Consider the following 19,382-nt stretch of genomic DNA (forward strand, 5'->3'; position numbering starts at 1 on the left):
TGGCCACCACCGTGCCCCTTGTAAGCCACAACATCATCTTCCTGTGCGACTGCAACATCTGAGGATGCACACCCACCAGGACTATGGAGGAAACCTGCTCAGCCTTTTAGACTTACTGAACCTTGCCCAAGACACTACTGGCCCATGCCAAACCCAAGGAAACAGCCTACACTTCATTATCATCACTGTCATGCAGACCCACTATTACAACCCACCTATATATACCTTTTTCCTGGTCTGATTACTTCACCATTGACCTACCTCATCACCCCAACCAACCACACACAGCTTAGGCCTCTCAAGTAGAAATTGATGACCTCACCAACCTCAGCTCCTCTCTATCAAGTCCCGAGTACAGGGACTGCAATGACATGCTAGAAGCACTCAACAAACCCCGAAGACCAACATCAACATATATGCCCAAGAGAAACAAACCATCAGACAAAAACCATCATCTCCCTGGTACACACGGAAATGTAATGTCAGCAAAAAAGGTACCTGACAATAAAAACAAACCTATTACAACTCCAAACCCTCATCTGACCAAACTAGATTTAAAGAATTTAAGACTGCCTGCAGACAACTGATAACCACAGCACAAGTCACCTACTACCAGAAGGACATACCCAAAGCCAACGATGAAAGCAAAGCTCTCATCAACGCACTCAAAAAGTGCATAAACCACCTCCAAGCACTCATTATGTCAGGAATGCCACCATCATCAACAAACTTTTCCTTGACAAGATCAGCAGGATCTGCCAAAACATTAACACCAACCACGTTACACTCATCTTCCCCTTCCTCCCATCTTGTAAACTAAAGATATGGGTCACCATCGAAACTCTATCGATGGTGGGCCTTACTAATCCCCTAGCACACCTTAGAGCTACCGCCTACTCTGATAGCATTCTTCTATCCTCCATCCTCTAGACACCCCCATGGAAGCACTCCATCCATTCTGGGGTTATTGCTAATGCATTCCGCACCCAAGGAAGATTTCCCACTACCCTTGAAACCAGTCAAAGACTTCCACTCTCTAAAAAAACAACCCTAGACTCCAATTACCTCAGCAACTATTGTCCCTTTAAATGACTTCCTTTCCTTGTTAAGATCCTCGAAAGAGCCATAGCCACTCCATTGCAAGCACACATCGACACCACCAACCTCTTACAGACCTAGCAATCTAGCTTCAGACGCAGATGCAGCACAAAGACTGGCCCCATCCAAGTGGCAGGCAATGGCCTCTGCATCCTCGATGATGGCCACCCCTACCTACTGGCACTCCTCAATCTCTTTGCAGTCTCTGACAGAAACGTCCTCATTGACCTACTACACAATCTCATAAGAATCTGAGAGACTGACCGCCAGTGGTTTATCTCATATCTAACATACCGCCATCCAGAAGGGTTATTCCAAATCACCCTCATATTAGTCATCTGTTGAGTCCTACAAGGATTAATCTCTCACTCTTGATCTTCAACCTCTATAAGGAGCACCAGTATCCTTTTTTGCAAGCCACACTATCCACACCCAGCAATATGCAGGTGATACTGAACGCTTCTGCAAAATGTCTTCCATTAAAGACACACACCAGCTAAATGCCTGCCTAACCCTAATACAAACCTGGATGCCCAGTGCATATCTCAGAATCAAGCGCAGAAATACATTCTTCTTCTTCTCCAGAAAAGCTAAATACACCCACTTTCAGACCTGGCTATCCACAATGAACCTAGTAGGCATCACCTTTCTACTGGCACCATGTGCCAAGTCCCTGTGTTTCCACATTGACTGCCATCCCGCCTTCAAAATGCACACTTCCAGCCTGGCACCAATGTGAAGTGTCCTCCACACCAGGCCTGCCTCATCAAAGGTCTCAACAAATTTGATCTGATGCTTACACACAAGCAAACTACATTGGTGTTCTCTACAAACAACAATCGCCTTGCAAACCAGTGACATAATTTACAAAGCTGTCACTTTGCATCCCCCCTCCTACTTAGCTGACAAGGACACCATCTCTGGCCATGTTAGAGATGAAAAATGCAACAACGAAACAAAAACCAGGAAACAAGCTCTGTCGCTCTGTCTTCATGCACATCTACATTAATCTCACACCCATCCTCATGCAATTGATAACGGAGTTCACAACCCTTCTCTCGAAGGAGCTTCTTCCCACACACCCAATCTCACCTGCTGTCTGACCCATCTCACCCCAAGTTACTTCTGTAATTGTAAGTAACTCATCCCTGCTGTGTCTTGTGGCTTGCCTGTATTCCTACTCACTCATTGCTGTACAGATCACCTCTGCTTCTTGATGCTAGGTCCACTCTGGAAGGAAGGAAGGAAGGAAGGGAGGGAGGGAGGGAGGGAGGGAGGGAGGAAGGAAGGAAGGAAGGAAGGAAGGAAGGAAGGAAGGAAGGAAGGAAGGAAGGAAGGAAGGAAGGAAGGAAGGAAGGAAGGAAGGAAGGAAGGAAGGAAGGAAGGAAGGAAGGAAGGAAGGAAGGAAGGAAGGAAGGAAGGAAGGAAGGAAGGAAGGAAGGAAGGAAGGAAGGAAGGAAGGAAGGAAGGAAGGAAGGAAGGAAGGAAGGAAGGAAGGAAGGAAGGAAGGAAGGAAGGAAGGAAGGAAGGAAGGAAGGAAGGAAGGAAGGAAGGAAGGAAGGAAGGAAGGAAGGAAGGAAGGAAGAAAGAAAGAAAGAAAGAAAGAAAGAAAGAAAGAAAGAAAGAAAGAAAGAAAGAAAGAAAGAAAGAAAGAAAGAAAGAAAGAAAGAAAGAAAGAAAGAAAGAAAGAAAGAAAGAAAGAAAGAAAGAAAGGAAGGAAGGAAGGAAGGAAGGAAGGAAGGAAGGAAGGAAGGAAGGAAGGAAGGAAGGAAGGAAGGAAGGAAGGAAGGAAGGAAGGAAGGAAGGAAGGAAGGAAGGAAGGAAGGAAGGAAGGAAGGAAGGAAGGGAAGGGAGGGAGGGAAGGGAGGAGGGAGGGAGGGAGGGAGGGAGGGAGGGAGTAAGAGATTAGTAGTGTCTAATTCAAACAACAGGGCTTCATCTGTATGCAGAAGGAACCTGGTTGGTTTCTGCAGCATGCATGAAAGGTGCTGCTCAACAATATTTAAACACAAATAAAGCCGCAGTGCACACAGTGAGCTTGGCAGTCATCCAGATGTAATGAGCTGACTTAATAATGGATTGCTTTCAATGACACATCTACAATAACATGCATTAGGAAAGACAATGGGTCTGGCTTTGCCAATGCAGCCGATAAGCCTTTTTGTACTTGGAATGCTTTAGATAAAAAAAAAATGTTACATCTACATTTACAATGCCTGACTGTTAGGTAGGATTTTCATGTATGTGCCAAATCATCCTGGCCTGTGAAACCCCCAGAACTGTTTGCTGGACTGGTGATTATTTGTCAATGTTACTGGGTATGGACAGTGTTTCTCGGTTGGGTTCCCTTTATTAATTTCTCTTAATGTCCCTCGGGTGAACTACTGTTCCCAAGGATAGAGAGGGAATTCCATCCCCTTTACATTTTAAATGTGAGACCAGCACACCCCACCTTATGTGGAGCGCTGGGCAGATACATGGTATCCCCTTTCTCACTGAACTAGTAACATTTCTTTTACTGTGGCAAGCTAACTTCGATCGCTGGTGGCAGTTCATACCAGTCAAACCAGCCGTGGTCATGCACTGAAGGGTCACCATTCCGCTAGAATGATGGCTTCTTTATTTTATTTGCCATTTTGAGTCTGATTGTCCTTTCTTGGGTCTTCTACTGCCGTCCTAGGTGGGGAGGTCCTGGTTGAAGTGTTGTCTTCAACAGAATCAATTTGTGTTTCCTGCTGAGGCTCCACAGTTTCTGTGAAGGCAGGAACTGAGGACGGAGTCTCAAACTCTGTAGCTCTTTGTCTTCCAGTGTGTCTGGGTGAAACCAGTTCCCACTAGAGGGCTGGCTGTCTTGATTGGAAAGCTACCTACCCCTTTCTGTAAACTGCAGAGAGAGCTTGCAGAAGTTGTGTGTGGGTTCCTGAATAAAAGTCTGATTCTGGAAACTGAAGACAAGTCAACCATGGGAGCTTAATTCGAAGAGGAAGATGAAGAAAAGATGGATGGAAATGATTCCAGCACCCAGAGGTACCTGCTGTGTAACCGAAGCCTGTTCTGACCCTTCCTTTCAAGTGACCTGGGGGTGCCGAAGACAATAACCTCTACCCATAGGCTGGTGAGAATCACTAGTCTTGAGACGACCTGCAAAACGAGCCATCCCTCGAGATGCTGTGACCTTCCAGGGCTGCAAACCGCCATTACCAAGGGACCTCAAGCCTGAGTGCTGTGCATCATCCTCCGAAGTCTGATTAGCACTGACACTTTAATGGACACCTGCTGGACCTCAAAACACACAATTTGATTCCTTGAAGTCCTCTTGCCAGAGTGCAGGACCAGAGTAGTGAAGAGAATCCGACTGTCTACAACTGTCCTTCTTCTGGTACCTGTAAAAAGGCACCACATCCATAGAGCCATGAGCACTGAAGATTCCTTTGTTGGGAGCCTTTTTTGTCAACTTCTGCTGCAAATTCCCATCCAGTGTCCCTTCTTTCATCAACACGACCGAGAATCCAGACTAGGTCCTTTGCTGCTACATCATGAAGGCGCCCATCTGCAAACTCTTCTTTACTGCTAAGGTACTGTGCTGGCTTGGATAATACTTACCTTAATTCTTGTGTCAAGCCTGTGTGGCTAAGTGGGTGATTCATGTATTTGTGAGATCGAGCCTGCTACGAAGTCCCTGCACATTTTAAACTAACTCTGAAGTCTGTACTTACTTGTCCAATAAGAAATCCTCTGGAACTCTTGACTTTCTTGCACTTCAGCATCATCCTGACCTACCTACTGTGGCTCCTAGACCACTAGGCCCCCTCTTCTGCCTCTGAGATCATGCAAGCCCTAGAATTGGGTAGGACTTTAAAAATATAAGCCTCTGTCTTGAAATAAGAATGTGTGTTGCAAAGTACTTATTTGTAAATGTGTTTGTGTGTAAATTTGATTCCTGAAACAGATTAAGTTACTTACCTTTGAGTTGCTTGTTCGCCCTCTGAAAAGTATAATAGGTTAGTTACTTACCCCTGAATTGTGATCCACTCTTCTAGAAAGTAACTGAGTTGGTTTTGTTTTATTATTCCTGAAACTGAATAAATGTAAACGCTTACCAATAGGGTTTACTTACGTTGAATAACTGTTGCCATTTAAAGAGTGTACCATTGGGTTGTGCTTACCCTGAACTGCTTAGTGCATTTCTAAAACAGTCCTACATTAGGTCCTTACTTACCTTGAACTGCTAATTGCCTATCTGAAAAGTCAGCAAGAGTTGTTACTTACCCTAGAATTGTGGTCCACTCTTCTGAAAAGTATCAATGTTATAACTTACTATTCCTGTTATAGAAATAGTGTAGGGGTTTATGGCCATTAGGGTTTTACTAACTTTGAATAGCTATTGCCATTTTAAAAGTGTACCCTTGGGTTGTGCTTAGCCTGAACTGCTTAGTACATTTCTAATACAGTCTTACTGAGTTCTTATTTGTCCACGAGTACCTGACTGTCCCTCTGAAAAGTATACACGTTAGTTAATTATCGTCTCGTACTGTGTGTTCTGAAAAGTAATCTAAGTATAACTGTATCCATTCCTAACAGAGAAATAAGTTACATATGTTGCAAGGTATCTACTTGTAACAGTGGTGGTATAACTAAGTAATTCCTGATACTGAATAACACTGTAGGTTTTTACCATTAAGGTCTGCCTCCCTTGAATTATCTTGTGTCTTTCTAAAAGTCTAACTAATATGGTTTTACTCCCCATGAATAATATGCTGCCATTTTAAATGTGTATCATTCGGTTTTACTCACCTTGAACTGCATACTGTTCTTCCAAATAAGGTTATACTGTGCTTTGCATACTATAAGTATTGAGTTGTTTTTATCTGTGTGTTTGAGTTATAATATAGTACTTAATTTGCCAAAGATGTATCTTTGCCTACGTGTATGTAAAATAAACCATTATTTGTACAATACATAAGTGTATCAGTGTTTCTTTGGACCATATGTACGCTACAATTTCGTTGTACCAAACTACAGCCCGCTCTCCCTCCTAAGATAAGCCTGGCTGCTCTGCCCATGCTACCAAACATCCCAGGTGGTACAGCCTGATACTAAGAGTTAGAGATTTTGTATTGCGAAGGTATCGTTTTATAAGGAATTAAACTGTCCAAAAATAGACCTATTGACGTTTATCATACTTGTTATTAAGTTTCAAATGCTCCCACTGCATTTCACTATCGGCAAAGTAAAATGTGCACTCCAGGCAGGCTGCTTCACAATGAGGATTTGATGCACAGTTCTTAGTTTTCAGAATTATTAAACCAAACATTAAAGCTATTAGCAACTTGATTGACACATATACTAAACGACACACTTCATCTCACAAAATAATATAAAACTGAAAAACACACAGATTGCATAGAAAAGGCAGATTTAGGGCATATATGTGAAAGAGGGAATCAAGTGCACAAGTTGCTAGGTCCCCTTGTGCAACATGGGGCAGGGAGTACTTGAGCTTGCTCTAGAACCGCCCTGTACATGGTACAAGATGCCCTTTCCCTCCCCTTAATATCCATCTTTCAGCTTCCAAATAATCTTGATGCAGAATTTTGCCTCAAGATGAAATGGAAAGATTCAGAGTTGGCCATACTTCCCTTTTTTATAAAGGGGCAAACTCACACTTTTTCCTGATGAGGCTCAAAAATCATCATGGGTGTTGCAATATGGGAAATCTTTTTTAACACATGGTTTCAAAAGTTATTGACAATTTTGAACAGTACAAGATGCAATAGGTTTGGGCCATGCACTTTTTAAGGTTGCAATTGGACAATCACCTGATTTACATTTTTAGCTAAGAGACCATTTTTATGATCTTTTGAGGGCTGCATCGTGATGCGCCACTACTCAGTCTTGAATATCCAAGTTGCTTTCCCCCACAGTCAAATTATGCCATAATATTGGTTTAACATGTCTAGGTGTCTGCATTCACAAGTGTGAGAAACCAGAGGGTGGCTCACCCGCTAGTCCCTGGGGATCTCTCTCTCAGGTGGCCAGGACACGGCCATCGCCTTTGGATCCAGACCCTGGGAGTGGACCAGTGTGGGAGGATCACCTGGGTGAGGGGTCTTCGGGGAATGGGGGTAGACAGCCAATGGTGAGACACTTTATTACCCCCTTTTTTGTTCATTTACCCCATCCTATTTTTTTAGGATTTTCCTGAGTCCCAACCCCCACCCCCTTTTTTACATAAACACTGGGCCGAGGAAGAGGGTGACTGGGAGTAACCAGACTAACTCTCTAACATTGTACTGGACATGTCCCGTTAATCAGGTCAGGTAAAGTCAGGCACTTTACACTAAGTGCATACACCTGATACCAGTTATCTCTCCTCACACGAATAAAAGGCAACACCTGATGTCACTCTATGTGCAAGGCGAAACACTAGTACGAGCAGAACTTCTGGGACAAAGGCACACCCACTGGAGCAGATCAACAGACCAAGGAACTAGAGCAGCGGGCCAAAAACACCAAGGGTTCCCTACTGGAGGTCCTTGCCTCCAACAGACCGTGTAAGCATGTCGAGAAGGCCAGATCCCACAGGTGAAGATTGAATTGTGTTTCAAGGATGTCAGTGACCATCTTGGGTGAACAGCAGAGTTGGGGAGGCGAGGCCAAGCCTCTGATACTAACCTTGGCTCGTAAATTGGAAATAGCACAAAAGAAAGCACACACAACCGGTGAGTTGGCATGCGACCAGAGAGACCTGTGTGTGTTAAAGCGTATGAAGTAGCAACATTAAATCAAAAGTGAAGGCTGTGCGTGTGGATGAGATGCGACCTGTGAATTAATTTTGTAGTAAAAGGTGGCTGTAAGATCAGTGATACAAAGTAACAGAGTGGTACAGTGAAAAGAAGTAGCCCATCAGAATGTCTGAGTGAAAGGTACCTTGTGTGAAGAACTCACGGTGGCAACAGTAAAGACAGACAAAAGTTTTGACAGTTCAATGGTGTTCATTAAATTGTATAACTGGGTGAAAAAACACCTAATCTAAATCTAAATCTAAGATGGGAGCAAGCTATGACCATCAAACAATAATAAGGCAGTCCTAGTGGCGTTTTGTCAAATAAAAAGGGCATATACTAAAACAATAACTATTTCCAATCCTTACCACTAAGTTACAAAATAGTGTGGGATAACATTCAACAGAAAAGAAAGAAGTGTTCACAAAATGATATGTCAGGATGGTATAACTGGGGTCTCCCGTCCCCAAATTTTTTAGCATTGGTCAAGGCATGACTCTCGAGCACAGCACACTCCTGGACTTCTCCAGCATGAGCGCACAGTTTGTTTCCAAAACATCAGGGCCTTCTGTGGCAAAGTCTCTTTTACACCAAGTCTCTTGCATCAGAGGGTCTGATGTACAATGAACAACAAACAAAACGTTCCTTTCAGTAATCTTCCTATTGGGTGATTTCCTTTCACCTGTGGAACCCCCTCAACAGAGCTCCTATCCTTTTTGTAACCTTGGCTTTGCTCAGTTGGGTTCACATTTGCCAGTTTCACAGTTCACTTATTCATAATACGTTGCGGGATTCACTTCCCTTATATTTTCCTAGCCCCCAGTCAGGCTTTCTATTAAGCCCCCAGTCAGGCTTTCCACATTTATTGTTTATATAGTGTTTCCCTCAGCCAGGCGCATACTCCTGTTTCACAATGTTAAAACTTTGATAATGGGTTAAGGACTTTCTATTGCACAAGGGATTTTGGTTCGACCCTTGTATGAACACCATAACTCTTTATGTCAGCCATTCCTACAGTCTCGTATTACTATAACATTCTCAAGAAAAGGGGGACCCACCAGAGTCTTTCAAATGGATGCCACGTCAGACCATTCTGCAGCTGGTCTTTCCCTAGGCTTTAGAAGTTCAGTAGCACACAGGTTTTTTGTTCATAACAAGTTGCTGTATGCATCCTTCGCTCAACACCATCTGTTTTACTATCGGTTCTACCTCTGCTTCACCGGTTGTGCTGACCTCCTTGTCGTTTCTTGTCTCTGGAGTCAAGGACAGTACCACAGTTGCAAGCGCACCTCCGTGCCTTTGTTAACAGTGCAGGAGGGTCACTGATACGCCATCTGTTACGCCAAACGCCAGCTGTAACTCCTGGTCTTATGATTCCTTTCACAGAGGCTTCTCGGGTTTGGGTCAAAAAGGGCAAGGTCACTTCCCTCTTTGTTGTCCTTACCGGTCTCGCCACCTTTCTTCTCCATTTGAACTGCTGCCCTGGAATAGATGCTTCCTTGTGTATTTGTCCTGGCTCAAAGTGCCCTCTCGTGCTGCACCTTTTATTGTATTGTATTGTATTTATTAAATTTATGTAGCGCTTTACTCCAAACCGTTGCACATTTTAACAACAGGATACATATAACAATTAACATAATAACAGTAACAGTAGAAGCAATTTACAATCATGAATCAGACCAACAAAACAGCAAGTAGAGCAATTAGACAGAAGGGAAGAGGGAGAGTAGTGCAGTAGAACTGGGATGAAGAGGGAGGGATAGGGAGGAGGAGGAGGGAAAGGGAAGGGGTAAACGGGTGAGAATGGGGTGGAGGGGGGAGTGGAGGGAGATGATCATGGTGAAAGAGGGGAAGGGTGAGGGAGGGGGAGTCAGAGGGGGAGGGGTTTCATGGCAGGGAATGGAGGAGAGATTTAAGGGACGTGCGGAATGAGGAAAAGATAGGAATAGAGCGGATTGAGAGAGGTAAGGAGTTCCAGTGCAGGGGGGGCTAGGAGTTGGAAGGAGCGGATACGGGAGGAGGCACAAGGGGAAGGAGGAACAGTGAGAAGGAAGTGGTCAGCTGAGTGAAGGGAGCGAGAGGGAATGTGGAAAGAGAGAAGGGAAGAGAGATAAGGGGAAGCGAGACCGTGAAGAGATTTGAAGGCTAAGCAGAGAAAATGAAATTTAAGTTGGGAGTGAAAGGGAAGACAGCCAAGGGAGGAAAGGGAAGCAGAGATAGAGTCACGGGAGGAGAGGAGACAGAGGGTATGGATGGCAGAATGATAGATTTGAGGGGGGCAAGATGAGAATTAAGTAGACCAAAGAGTAAGGAGGAGCAGTAGAAGAGGCGAGAGAAGATAAGGGAGGAGATTAAAGGTTTAGTAGCATGGAAAGTAAGAGAGGGGCGGACTTTGCGAATATTAAAGAGGTGGTAGCGACAGGCACGAAAGGAGAGAGAGATTATCTCTGTGGGGTAGGGAAAGGGCCATCAGGTGTGTGTAGTTATTGTCAATTGCCTGACTCTGCCTGACCCTTGTGTTGGGACAAGTCAGGTAAATGGCTCTGGTGTTAGTCTGTTGCCTTCCACGGTGTAAGAAAGTGCTTGTGTCAGAAAAGCTAGAGCTTCTAAGTATCCTACAGGGTGGGAAGGTAGAAAAGGTATTCTAAGGAACGTGGTACCGCATCTCATCCGTCGGGGTCCTACTTCCACTCCCCGAAGACCGCCCATCCAGCTGATCCACCCCCGCTGGTCCACCCCCAGGCACTGGATCCAATAGCAATGGCTGTGTCCTGGCCACCTGAATGACAGATCTCCAGGGACTAGCGGGTGAGACACCTTCAGGTTTGAAGCTAGAAAGGCAAATAACGGCAAAAGTGAGTTAAGCGAGAGTAAACGTGAACTTTGTTCAAAGTGGTCCTGCGGTGGTCAGTAAAGCGTCACACACATTTGAATGTCTTCAACATCCGAAAGGGGTCTGGGCCTGATTGAGGGAGACCCGAAGAACAAGAAGCTTGGCTAAGGGAGCCTTAACAGGTTTGTGTTGAACTGTGACATGAGAAGTCTGAGCTCGGCAGAGGGGGATCTACGTGAACTTTGTGTTGTAAGGTCTGAGCCCGGCAGAGGGGGACCACTGTGAACTTTACGTTGAAAATACAATTTTGGAAAGTAAAAAAAAAGACTTTAACGTACAATTCCAGGCTGGCCTCAATCCATGGTTTGGAACCGCTTAGAGGGTTAGAAACCGAGCCAAAGTGTGTCATCCTGCCTACAGGGACAGCCTTACTCCATGTGGTGTAACGTGAGGAGGAGAGCTGGTTGAACTACCTTTTTTCTTTTGAACACTGACTTTTTCTTTGCATACATTTCTCCTTTTTACACTTTTTCTACAAGAGATGGGGCAGGCATTAGGTTTTGTTAGCATAAGCCATTTTGATTTGACTGACTCCACTAGGACTGTTTTGTTTATCGTTTGATGGTCGAGACTACTCCAATCTTAGCTATAGGGCATATTATGAGTTTCTCTGATGCCAGCATTTTCAATAAATGTTTTACAAAGTGTATCCAATTTGTCAGTGTCATACTTGTGATACCCTGCCTTCCTTACATTAGTCTAAATAAGATTATCTGTACTTTTTGAGAACATTCCCTAAACCTTTCCATGTCCTTTCCTTCTGTTACCGCCAGGAATTCTTCCCCATTTATTTCTCTCCCAGTCCTTTTTTTTATTGGCTACCAGACTTTTGAATGACTTTGCTTATACTAGTACCTGTTTTTCAACAGCCTTTTTTCATTTCCCAGCATTCCTCATCAGGGTAACATTCATGGTCTTTGTGTTTTGGATTTTGCGTACCTTCGAGGACAACTTGAAGACTAAATTGGAATGTGTATGCCATATTATTGAGTAGTTTCAATAGCTTTCTCATATGGACAGTGTCCCTCTTGTTAAACATTCCCGTAATCTTCCAGTTCAAGATTCCATTCCTGCACTTACATGACATCGCAATCCCTTCCAATGCTCGAGGTTCAGACCTCGGAGTTCAAATGAACCCTACTGATCATTTCTGGGACTTCATTGTCATTCCCTGCAACTTCTATATTCATGGCAAGGGGTGCAGTCCAACTAACTATAAAAGGATTACGGTCGCTCTTGGTCCTCAGTACTGCCTGAGCATTTGTAAACTGTGTGACATGTTCAATGGGGAGTAAAATGATAGCCGGTTGTAGACTTTGCATACTGTATGATGGACTATCCATACAGGGTGGTTCTGGAGTGAGGGAATAGCAGATTACTGTGCAGTACAGTTGGTCGAATCCAATTTGGTTACAGTTTTTTAAAACTAAATTGACCACAAATATATATGGCAGGGGGTCTCCTTCTGCATATATTTGCAGCCAATTTGAGTTAGAGAAAAAAAAAAGAACTTGAACAAACAACAACATAGATTTGATGGAATCACCCAGAACCCTGCAGTGCTACATATAGTCACCACCTCTTTGAAGAATGGACCTTTGCTAAGTTTTGTTTGCACGGCATGTTTTACAAGAGGGGCCACTTTTCCCTTCTCTTGATCTTCCCGTTCATGACCGATCAGTTTGCTAATTTTGCTTTTCGTTCCGCTTGCAATTATCAGAATATTGTTGCCCATGCCAGGTTCTGAGATAGGACTCCTTTTATTTTGTCCAAGATCTACTCCAAGTCACGTGTTTTTGGCATCACTTCATAGACGGTAATGCTCCCTGTAGTTGACTGGTTATCAGCTTTGACTGTGATTTTGATGTCATTACTTTAAGTGATCTTGGTCAGAAACCACTACTGGCACTTAATGATATAATACAAACTTCTACCTGCTCTCTTTTGAGATCCTTTAGCGTTCCATTTTTCTGCCATGCACCTTCAGAAGGATTATTGGATATTCACCCAATAAATCTTTTAAGCCAGAGCCACGCTTTCAAAGTTCTAGAAAATAATTTGAACTTGATTTTCTGAAGTTGAGTTGAATGCCAATTGGTATGTGCTAGGCCTGAGCTTTCCTTGGGCGTGTTGCCATGCATCACTTTCTCTGTTCCATTTGTTTCTGTGCTGGCACATTTCCTGTGCCACTTACTTGAAGTGAATAAGAAAGTATTTCCCCCGTTCACTGTTACTGCAGTTCTTGCCGCTGCTGTTTGGTGTGGCTTGTTGTGTCATTTATTTTCTCTGATGGCCACTCCTTGTCATTCTTTCGTGGTAGCAACAATCCTTTCACTGAAAGCTTGTGAGACGCATTGTTTTTCTGGCAATTCACCTCCTCGTTTGGTGACACCCTGGCCTGTTTCATCACGCTTCTTCCATAGATGCCTTGTACATTTATTTTTCATGCTAGCTCCTATGTACTATGTTGTCACACGCATTGGTCCTTTCACGATATGGCCTGTCAAGTTGTTGGTGCCGCCCTACGGGATTGGCTCCAAAGTGTTCACAAACACCACCGAGGAAACAATCCCTTTTGCTAGTACATTCTGTCATTTTCATTTAGCTCAATTTTTGCAACGTTGATCACTTGTTTACCATGTGTCCTTCTCCAAACGTGTGTGGGTGGGTGTGTGTGCTTCCACATGCAAACTAGTTTAATTAAAAAAAAGATGTCCAGAGCCCGGAATGCTGAGGGAGGGGGCCGAAGACAGCAGGCTGTGCACATGTAGTGGAATCGTGGAGATTTGCTCAAACCGATAAGGCATTTTATCCACTTTCCTATCAGTTGACGGCCAAATATGTTTACCAGGAAACTGGCTGGTATATGGTGAATGCCGGGAAAATACCTGGACAGTGCCCCAATAAGTCCTTGCCTATATCAGTACTTGTGAATCAGTCATATGCGTTAGGGGACTGAATTCATTAGTGAGAACAGAACTTTAATGACGAGGTTCGGGGAATGCACCCATTCATTGGTTCACTTAAGAAATATGGAGAGAGACGGACAGTAATCACCAACTTGTAATATATGTCCGGCTGAGAAAAAGGCCAACGGCCCGAAACACGTGTCGCCAATGGACACTACTTACACTAACAATAAACTCAGGCTTACACTGGCGCAAATTGTGGTGTGTCATTTGTAAACTATGTTTACCATGACACTGGCTGGTATATGGTGAATGCCGGGAAAATTCCTGTGCAGTGCCCCAGTAAATCCTTGGCTATATCAGTGTTTGTGAATCAGTCATGTGCGTTATCCTTTGGGCTTCTACGCGTTCTATTACATTTAGTTTTGACAAATGTGGGATGACTATCTTTAACCTCCCCTTTAAGTTACATTTATGATTTTAGGGCCTGATGCATGGAATTCCTTGCACGGTTCAAAGTGACTTTGGACTGTTGAAATAGGACTTTGCACTGCTGACACAAACCCTGATTCATGGAACTATGCAGAGTGTATATTTCTGCAGTGCAAAGTCCATGCAAAGTCGTTGTGTACTGCAAAAATGGTTTTGCATTGACTTTGCATGGCAAGAATACACTTTGCACACAGTTCCATGAATCAGGCTATGTGTCGGCAGTGCATAGTCACTTTACAGCAGTGCAAAGTCACTTTGAACCGTGCGAAGAATTCCATGAATCAGGCCCTTAGTTTTCAAAGCAGTGTCCATAGTTTCCATCCTGTCCATGGTTTCCATCCTGCTCTCAATTTGTCAATTTCTTCTGGCATGCCTTCGTGTCCAAATTAATCTCCACACTCAAACCCAGTGGTGCTTCGGGTGCTGCTGATCTCACCCTTGCGTTCCTTCTGATCTACGTTCTGCTAACGTTGGAGGCTGCAAGAACCAACTACAATCCTTGTGCACCGCCAATGCCTCAATAGCCCGCAGATGCAGAAAGACTTTCAGTGCCTGGATCCTTATGTCCTGTCCTGCTATAGAGCGATGTCCTCTGGCTACCTCTTTATTCCTGCCATCTCAGTTGACCAGTAATGAAGGCAGCTATTACACAAGTAACTGGAGTAGAATGCAGGGATACAATGTGCTTCCTCTTTTAAAATTCATTTTACAAGTCCTTGCATATCTGTCCCAGAAGAAGGACTTCTTTGGACAGATTACAGAAACTTTGCACCAGTGCCAGTGTAAAGCTGCACGGTATTAGCACTGGGTTAAAGTTTGCCGTATTTTTAAAAACACTGGGACACATTAGATATCCATTGCACCACGAGAAGTGCACTTTGGCATATTATTAGCACCAACGCAAGCTTTGGCCTAGTGATAATATTGTGCAATTTTGCGCGTGTGCCAGTGCCAAGCTTCAGTAGTCTTGCTCGATGCGTGAGCTTGTGCAAGGGGGTAGATCAATCCAAAATGGTAGATGTCACACCCTCCCCATTAGCCTTCTTCACCCCAGAATGTGTTTCCGAAGTTGTTTGTTTATTCAGATCATAACATTTAACGTAGTATCACTTTGTTTGCCAGAAGAGTGTTTTTTCTTGTGCAGGATATCCTGGTTGATTTGTGCGTCTGCAGGTTGTAAAGCCCATGTAGACTGAGATGGTTTTTTCCACACAGGTTTTCTTGGTCATTTTAATTCCTGACCCTGCGGATCCTCCTTCCTCTCTCCCTTTTCCTCCATGCCTGTACTACCCGCGTCCCTGCGGATCTCTCCCTTTTCCTCCATACCTCTACTACCCGTGACCCTGCAGATTCTTCTTCCTCTCTCCCTTTTCCTCCATACCTCTACTACCCATGACCCTGCAGATCCTTATTCCTCTCTCCCTTTTCCTCCATACCTGTACTGCCGGCGACCCTGCCGATCCTCCTTCCTCTCTCCCTTTTCCTCCATACCTCTTCTACCCACGACCTTGCAGATCCTCCTTCCTCTCTCCCGTTTCCTCCATACCTCTTCTACCCACGAACCTGCAGATCCTCCTTCCTCTCTCCCTTTTCCTCCATATCTCTACTACCCACGACCCTGCATATCCTCCTTCCTCTCTCCCTTTTGCTCCATACCTCTAGTGCCATGACCCTGCAGTTCCCCCTTCCTCTCTCCCTTTTCCTCCATACCTCTACTACCCACGACCCTGCCGATCTTGCTTCCTCTCTCCCTTTTCCTCCATGCTGCTACTACCCTCATGTAGCACTATGAACGTTCAACTGGATGCCAGATTATTTTAATCCTAATCTTTCTATATTGTACAAAGTCAATTTATTGAAAGATGAAAATGTCTGCCTTGATCTCACTTCGATCATCTGGCACACAGAATGCTCAGAGTAGGGAGGGCACTGGTGTTGCCCTAACTTGCAGCATGGGGTATTCATGACCTGGTTTCATGCAGTTCGTTTACATAGGACAAAACTCCTAACATTTCTGATATTATTAATAATACACAAAGTCAAATTCTTGCCATGGTTTCTGCAAGACATAACAGCTTGCCACCATGTTCAGGCATGAGCACATGTTCTCATGTGATATGCGAATGGTACCCAGTCACGGGGCTAAATCTGCCCTAGCCTGGGTGTGTTTACGCATGAGATGATTGCCTTGGACCGTGTGCATGCACTGGAGAGAGCACCCAGATAGCTGGGGACAGGGCCATGATGGTAGCTGGTAACCTTCAGCAGCGAGCTACCAGCGTCAATGCTGATCAACTCCTACCAGCACCCTGAGAAAAGAAAAAAGAAAACATTCTTAATGAATGGGGGGACAATGGGCGCCACAAGATATGTTGACTTTACTCACTGTGTGTCTGTGAACTTCATGATTCCCGTGCTTCCTCCCACAGGAGCAGTACATATTCATCCATGATGCCATCCTGGAGGCCTGCCTGTGCGGGGACACCAGCGTGCCAGTGAGCGAGCTCATGATGGCCTACAAGGAGATGCTGAAGGTCGACCCTCAGAGCAACTCTTCCCAGCTCCGAGAGGAGTTCCAGGTGAGGGTGCAGGCATGGGGCAGGGGAGGTCCATGCATCCGTGCAGGGTTATTTCTTTATATGGAGGCTGGCTATGCCCTGGGTGGTTCATCCTGTTGAAACAACCAATGAGAAGATGCTTCTCCTTGACCACCAGTTCATATCAGGTGGAGGTTGGTAAGGATATGCAGATAGCGCCTGACTGCTGTTCTGTGTAATACACGTAAGTGGTCACTTTATTCTATAAGGCCCATTACTAGAAAAGCTTGTTTCTTGGGATCTGCCTAGCATCACATATTTTGGACAAGTGGGGAAGCTGGGATTAGAGCTCAGAGGCCCAGTTCGCCCAGCCACTCACTTAATCCTAGAGCCCCATCACGTGTTCTGATGCCCCTTGAGTATGGGTTAGGGCGAGATGCCAATGACAAGCGTTCTGATTCACCATGCTGAGCTCGTTTACAATAATGGAGTTTGATTGTAAGGTGAGTGCCCAGTTGAATTAAGATCTCTGGGGTACAGGCGCATGACGAAGCTCTCAATCCATTTGGGTGGGTTCACGGGAAAGCTGCTTAAGGGGACCTGACGAAAGCGACTTGCAACTGAGATCTTGCATTTGCGGGGCAGGGTGATGCACCTGTGCCAGAAGGCCAGGCTGATGATGAAAGGCGCGCTATGCACGTCATCAGTGCCTTGTCCATGTTGCAGACGTTGAACTCGGTGACGGCCCAGCTGGATGTGGAGGAGTGCAGCATCGCCCTGCTGCCCAGGAACCGGGAAAAGAACCGCAGCATGGACGTGCTCCCCCCTGACCGCTGCTTACCCTTCCTCATCTCCATGGACGGCGACAGCAACAATTACATCAATGCTGCACTAACCGACGTGAGTATTCTACGCGCATTCTGCCTGCTGCTCATGTAGGGGAGGGGCTCAGTGGCCAGGCTATATTCATCATTAAGCTATGCCTAGACCCAGGCAAAATTGATGTGTTTCTGTGAACAGTCAATAAGACAGAATGGACAGGGTCAAAGAGACCTGAAGCACACACTCATATCTTGGATGAAACAATTTCCACAGTATGTGCTGGTTATTCAGAGGTTTTACTGTACATCGCAGCAGAATGCTCAATATGTATACATACAAAATCAACAAAAGATACAATTAGTGCAAATCCAAAGTCATTGTCTTGGATCCTTTAGTTAAATGACAAATACACACCCTGGGAACCTCGAAGGATTGCATGAGTAACACATTGTCAACAAACAGTACATAGTGCTTAAATGCAACAACATAAAACCAGTGTGAGGTGAACACTGAACACAACTGTGTTTCGGCCTTAAAGAGCTGAATTTGTAGCTGTTCTTGTGTGGGCCTTCATCAGGACGGGATAAGTAAAGGTGGGAGCTTCCTGCGGGCTCTGTCGGAAAAATGGGACAGAGAGACGTATAAGGAGTGTGCGTGGGACTCTAAAATAGAACTATATATAGTGGAAATGGTTTCATTCAAGATATGAGTGTGTGCTTCCGGTCTCTTTGACCCTGTTCATTTTGTCTTAATGAATGTTAACCTACCTGGTGAGAACAGGGGCATAACCAGGAGGCCGACACAATTTAATGTTCCTGTGAACAATGACATCATTGTTATTTTGTATTTTATGTTATTTAGTGTGTTACCGTTCAATCAAACTTTTCAGATCTGACAATTATCAAAATTCGTACTTGCAATAAATACAAACAACTATACAAATACAATGATTTAGTTTAACTTAACTGCACATAAACGGATCGTCATCTGTTTCGACGCGTCCCTTCATATCACACAATATGCAATCAATCATTCTTTCTCTGTCTAGAAATCAAGTTTCCACTTCATGTTTAATTAAATATACAAATCATACTAGCATAACATTAATAGCAACCTGTTCTGCTGAGCAAGGGCACTGTGCACTGATTTTTTTAATTTAGTGCTTTGTACATTTTAATGACACAATGACACAATGCTCTGGCTTCCAGTGAACGGGGGGGGGGGGGTGCAGGGGTAAAGGTGGTAAGCGAATCTTTCCTGTGCCACTTGTCTCTTCGAGGTCAGCACTATAACCGCAGTGGCCCACCTCACTTCAATGGGATCTCATTTTAAATGTTCCCAAAGACTAGAATCGTGCCTCACTCCCAGTCAGCCTCATCCAGGAATAGTTTTAATGGGATCAGTCTCAATGGCGATGTGTGCTTTAGTTTGTCTATCGCCCCCAGCAGCCCCAAACACACAAAAGATCTTCGTGACATCTGCTATGCGTCTTTGACGTCCAAAGGTGTACATTGTTTAGGTACTCATTAGAATGCAGAACACCTCATGATCATCAACTCCATATATGGCTTCCTTACTGCAGCAGTTGCATCGCTGCCATGACATTGCTCGTCCCACATTGGTCCTGTTCCCACCCCCTCGCTCCTCTCAACTCGCTGCTCATTCAAAGCGGAGTAACCCCTTCCATCCTCCCCTCCACATTCCCCTCCCACTCTGGTAACCATTACCATTCCTGGCTCTTCCGTATCCGCTTGCCTGGACATCCTTCTTTCCTCCCACCTTCCTCCTCTGGCCTCAACTTCTCTTGCCCCACCCTCCTTGTTTGGCCTCACCTTCCTCATCTGGC

General features: G+C 44.7%; 1 protein-coding gene across 5 annotated transcripts in view; it reads left to right on the forward strand.

Annotated features, from left to right (window-relative positions):
• The window catches only part of PTPRU (protein tyrosine phosphatase receptor type U), a 1,238,801-nt gene that overhangs the window by 1,107,040 nt on the left and 112,379 nt on the right, over nucleotides 1-19,382 (forward strand). For all 5 annotated transcript variants that reach the window (XM_069623015.1, XM_069623016.1, XM_069623017.1 and 2 more), the window contains 2 exons: nucleotides 16,607-16,756; nucleotides 17,441-17,614. In XM_069623015.1, coding sequence (XP_069479116.1) covers nucleotides 16,607-16,756; nucleotides 17,441-17,614 — 324 coding nt within the window. The remainder of the gene's footprint in view (nucleotides 1-16,606; nucleotides 16,757-17,440; nucleotides 17,615-19,382) is intronic.

The sequence above is a fragment of the Ambystoma mexicanum genome, chromosome 11, assembly GCF_040938575.1.
Source record: "Ambystoma mexicanum isolate Mex_15411 chromosome 11, UKY_AmexF1_1, whole genome shotgun sequence".
NCBI lineage: Eukaryota > Metazoa > Chordata > Amphibia > Caudata > Ambystomatidae > Ambystoma > Ambystoma mexicanum.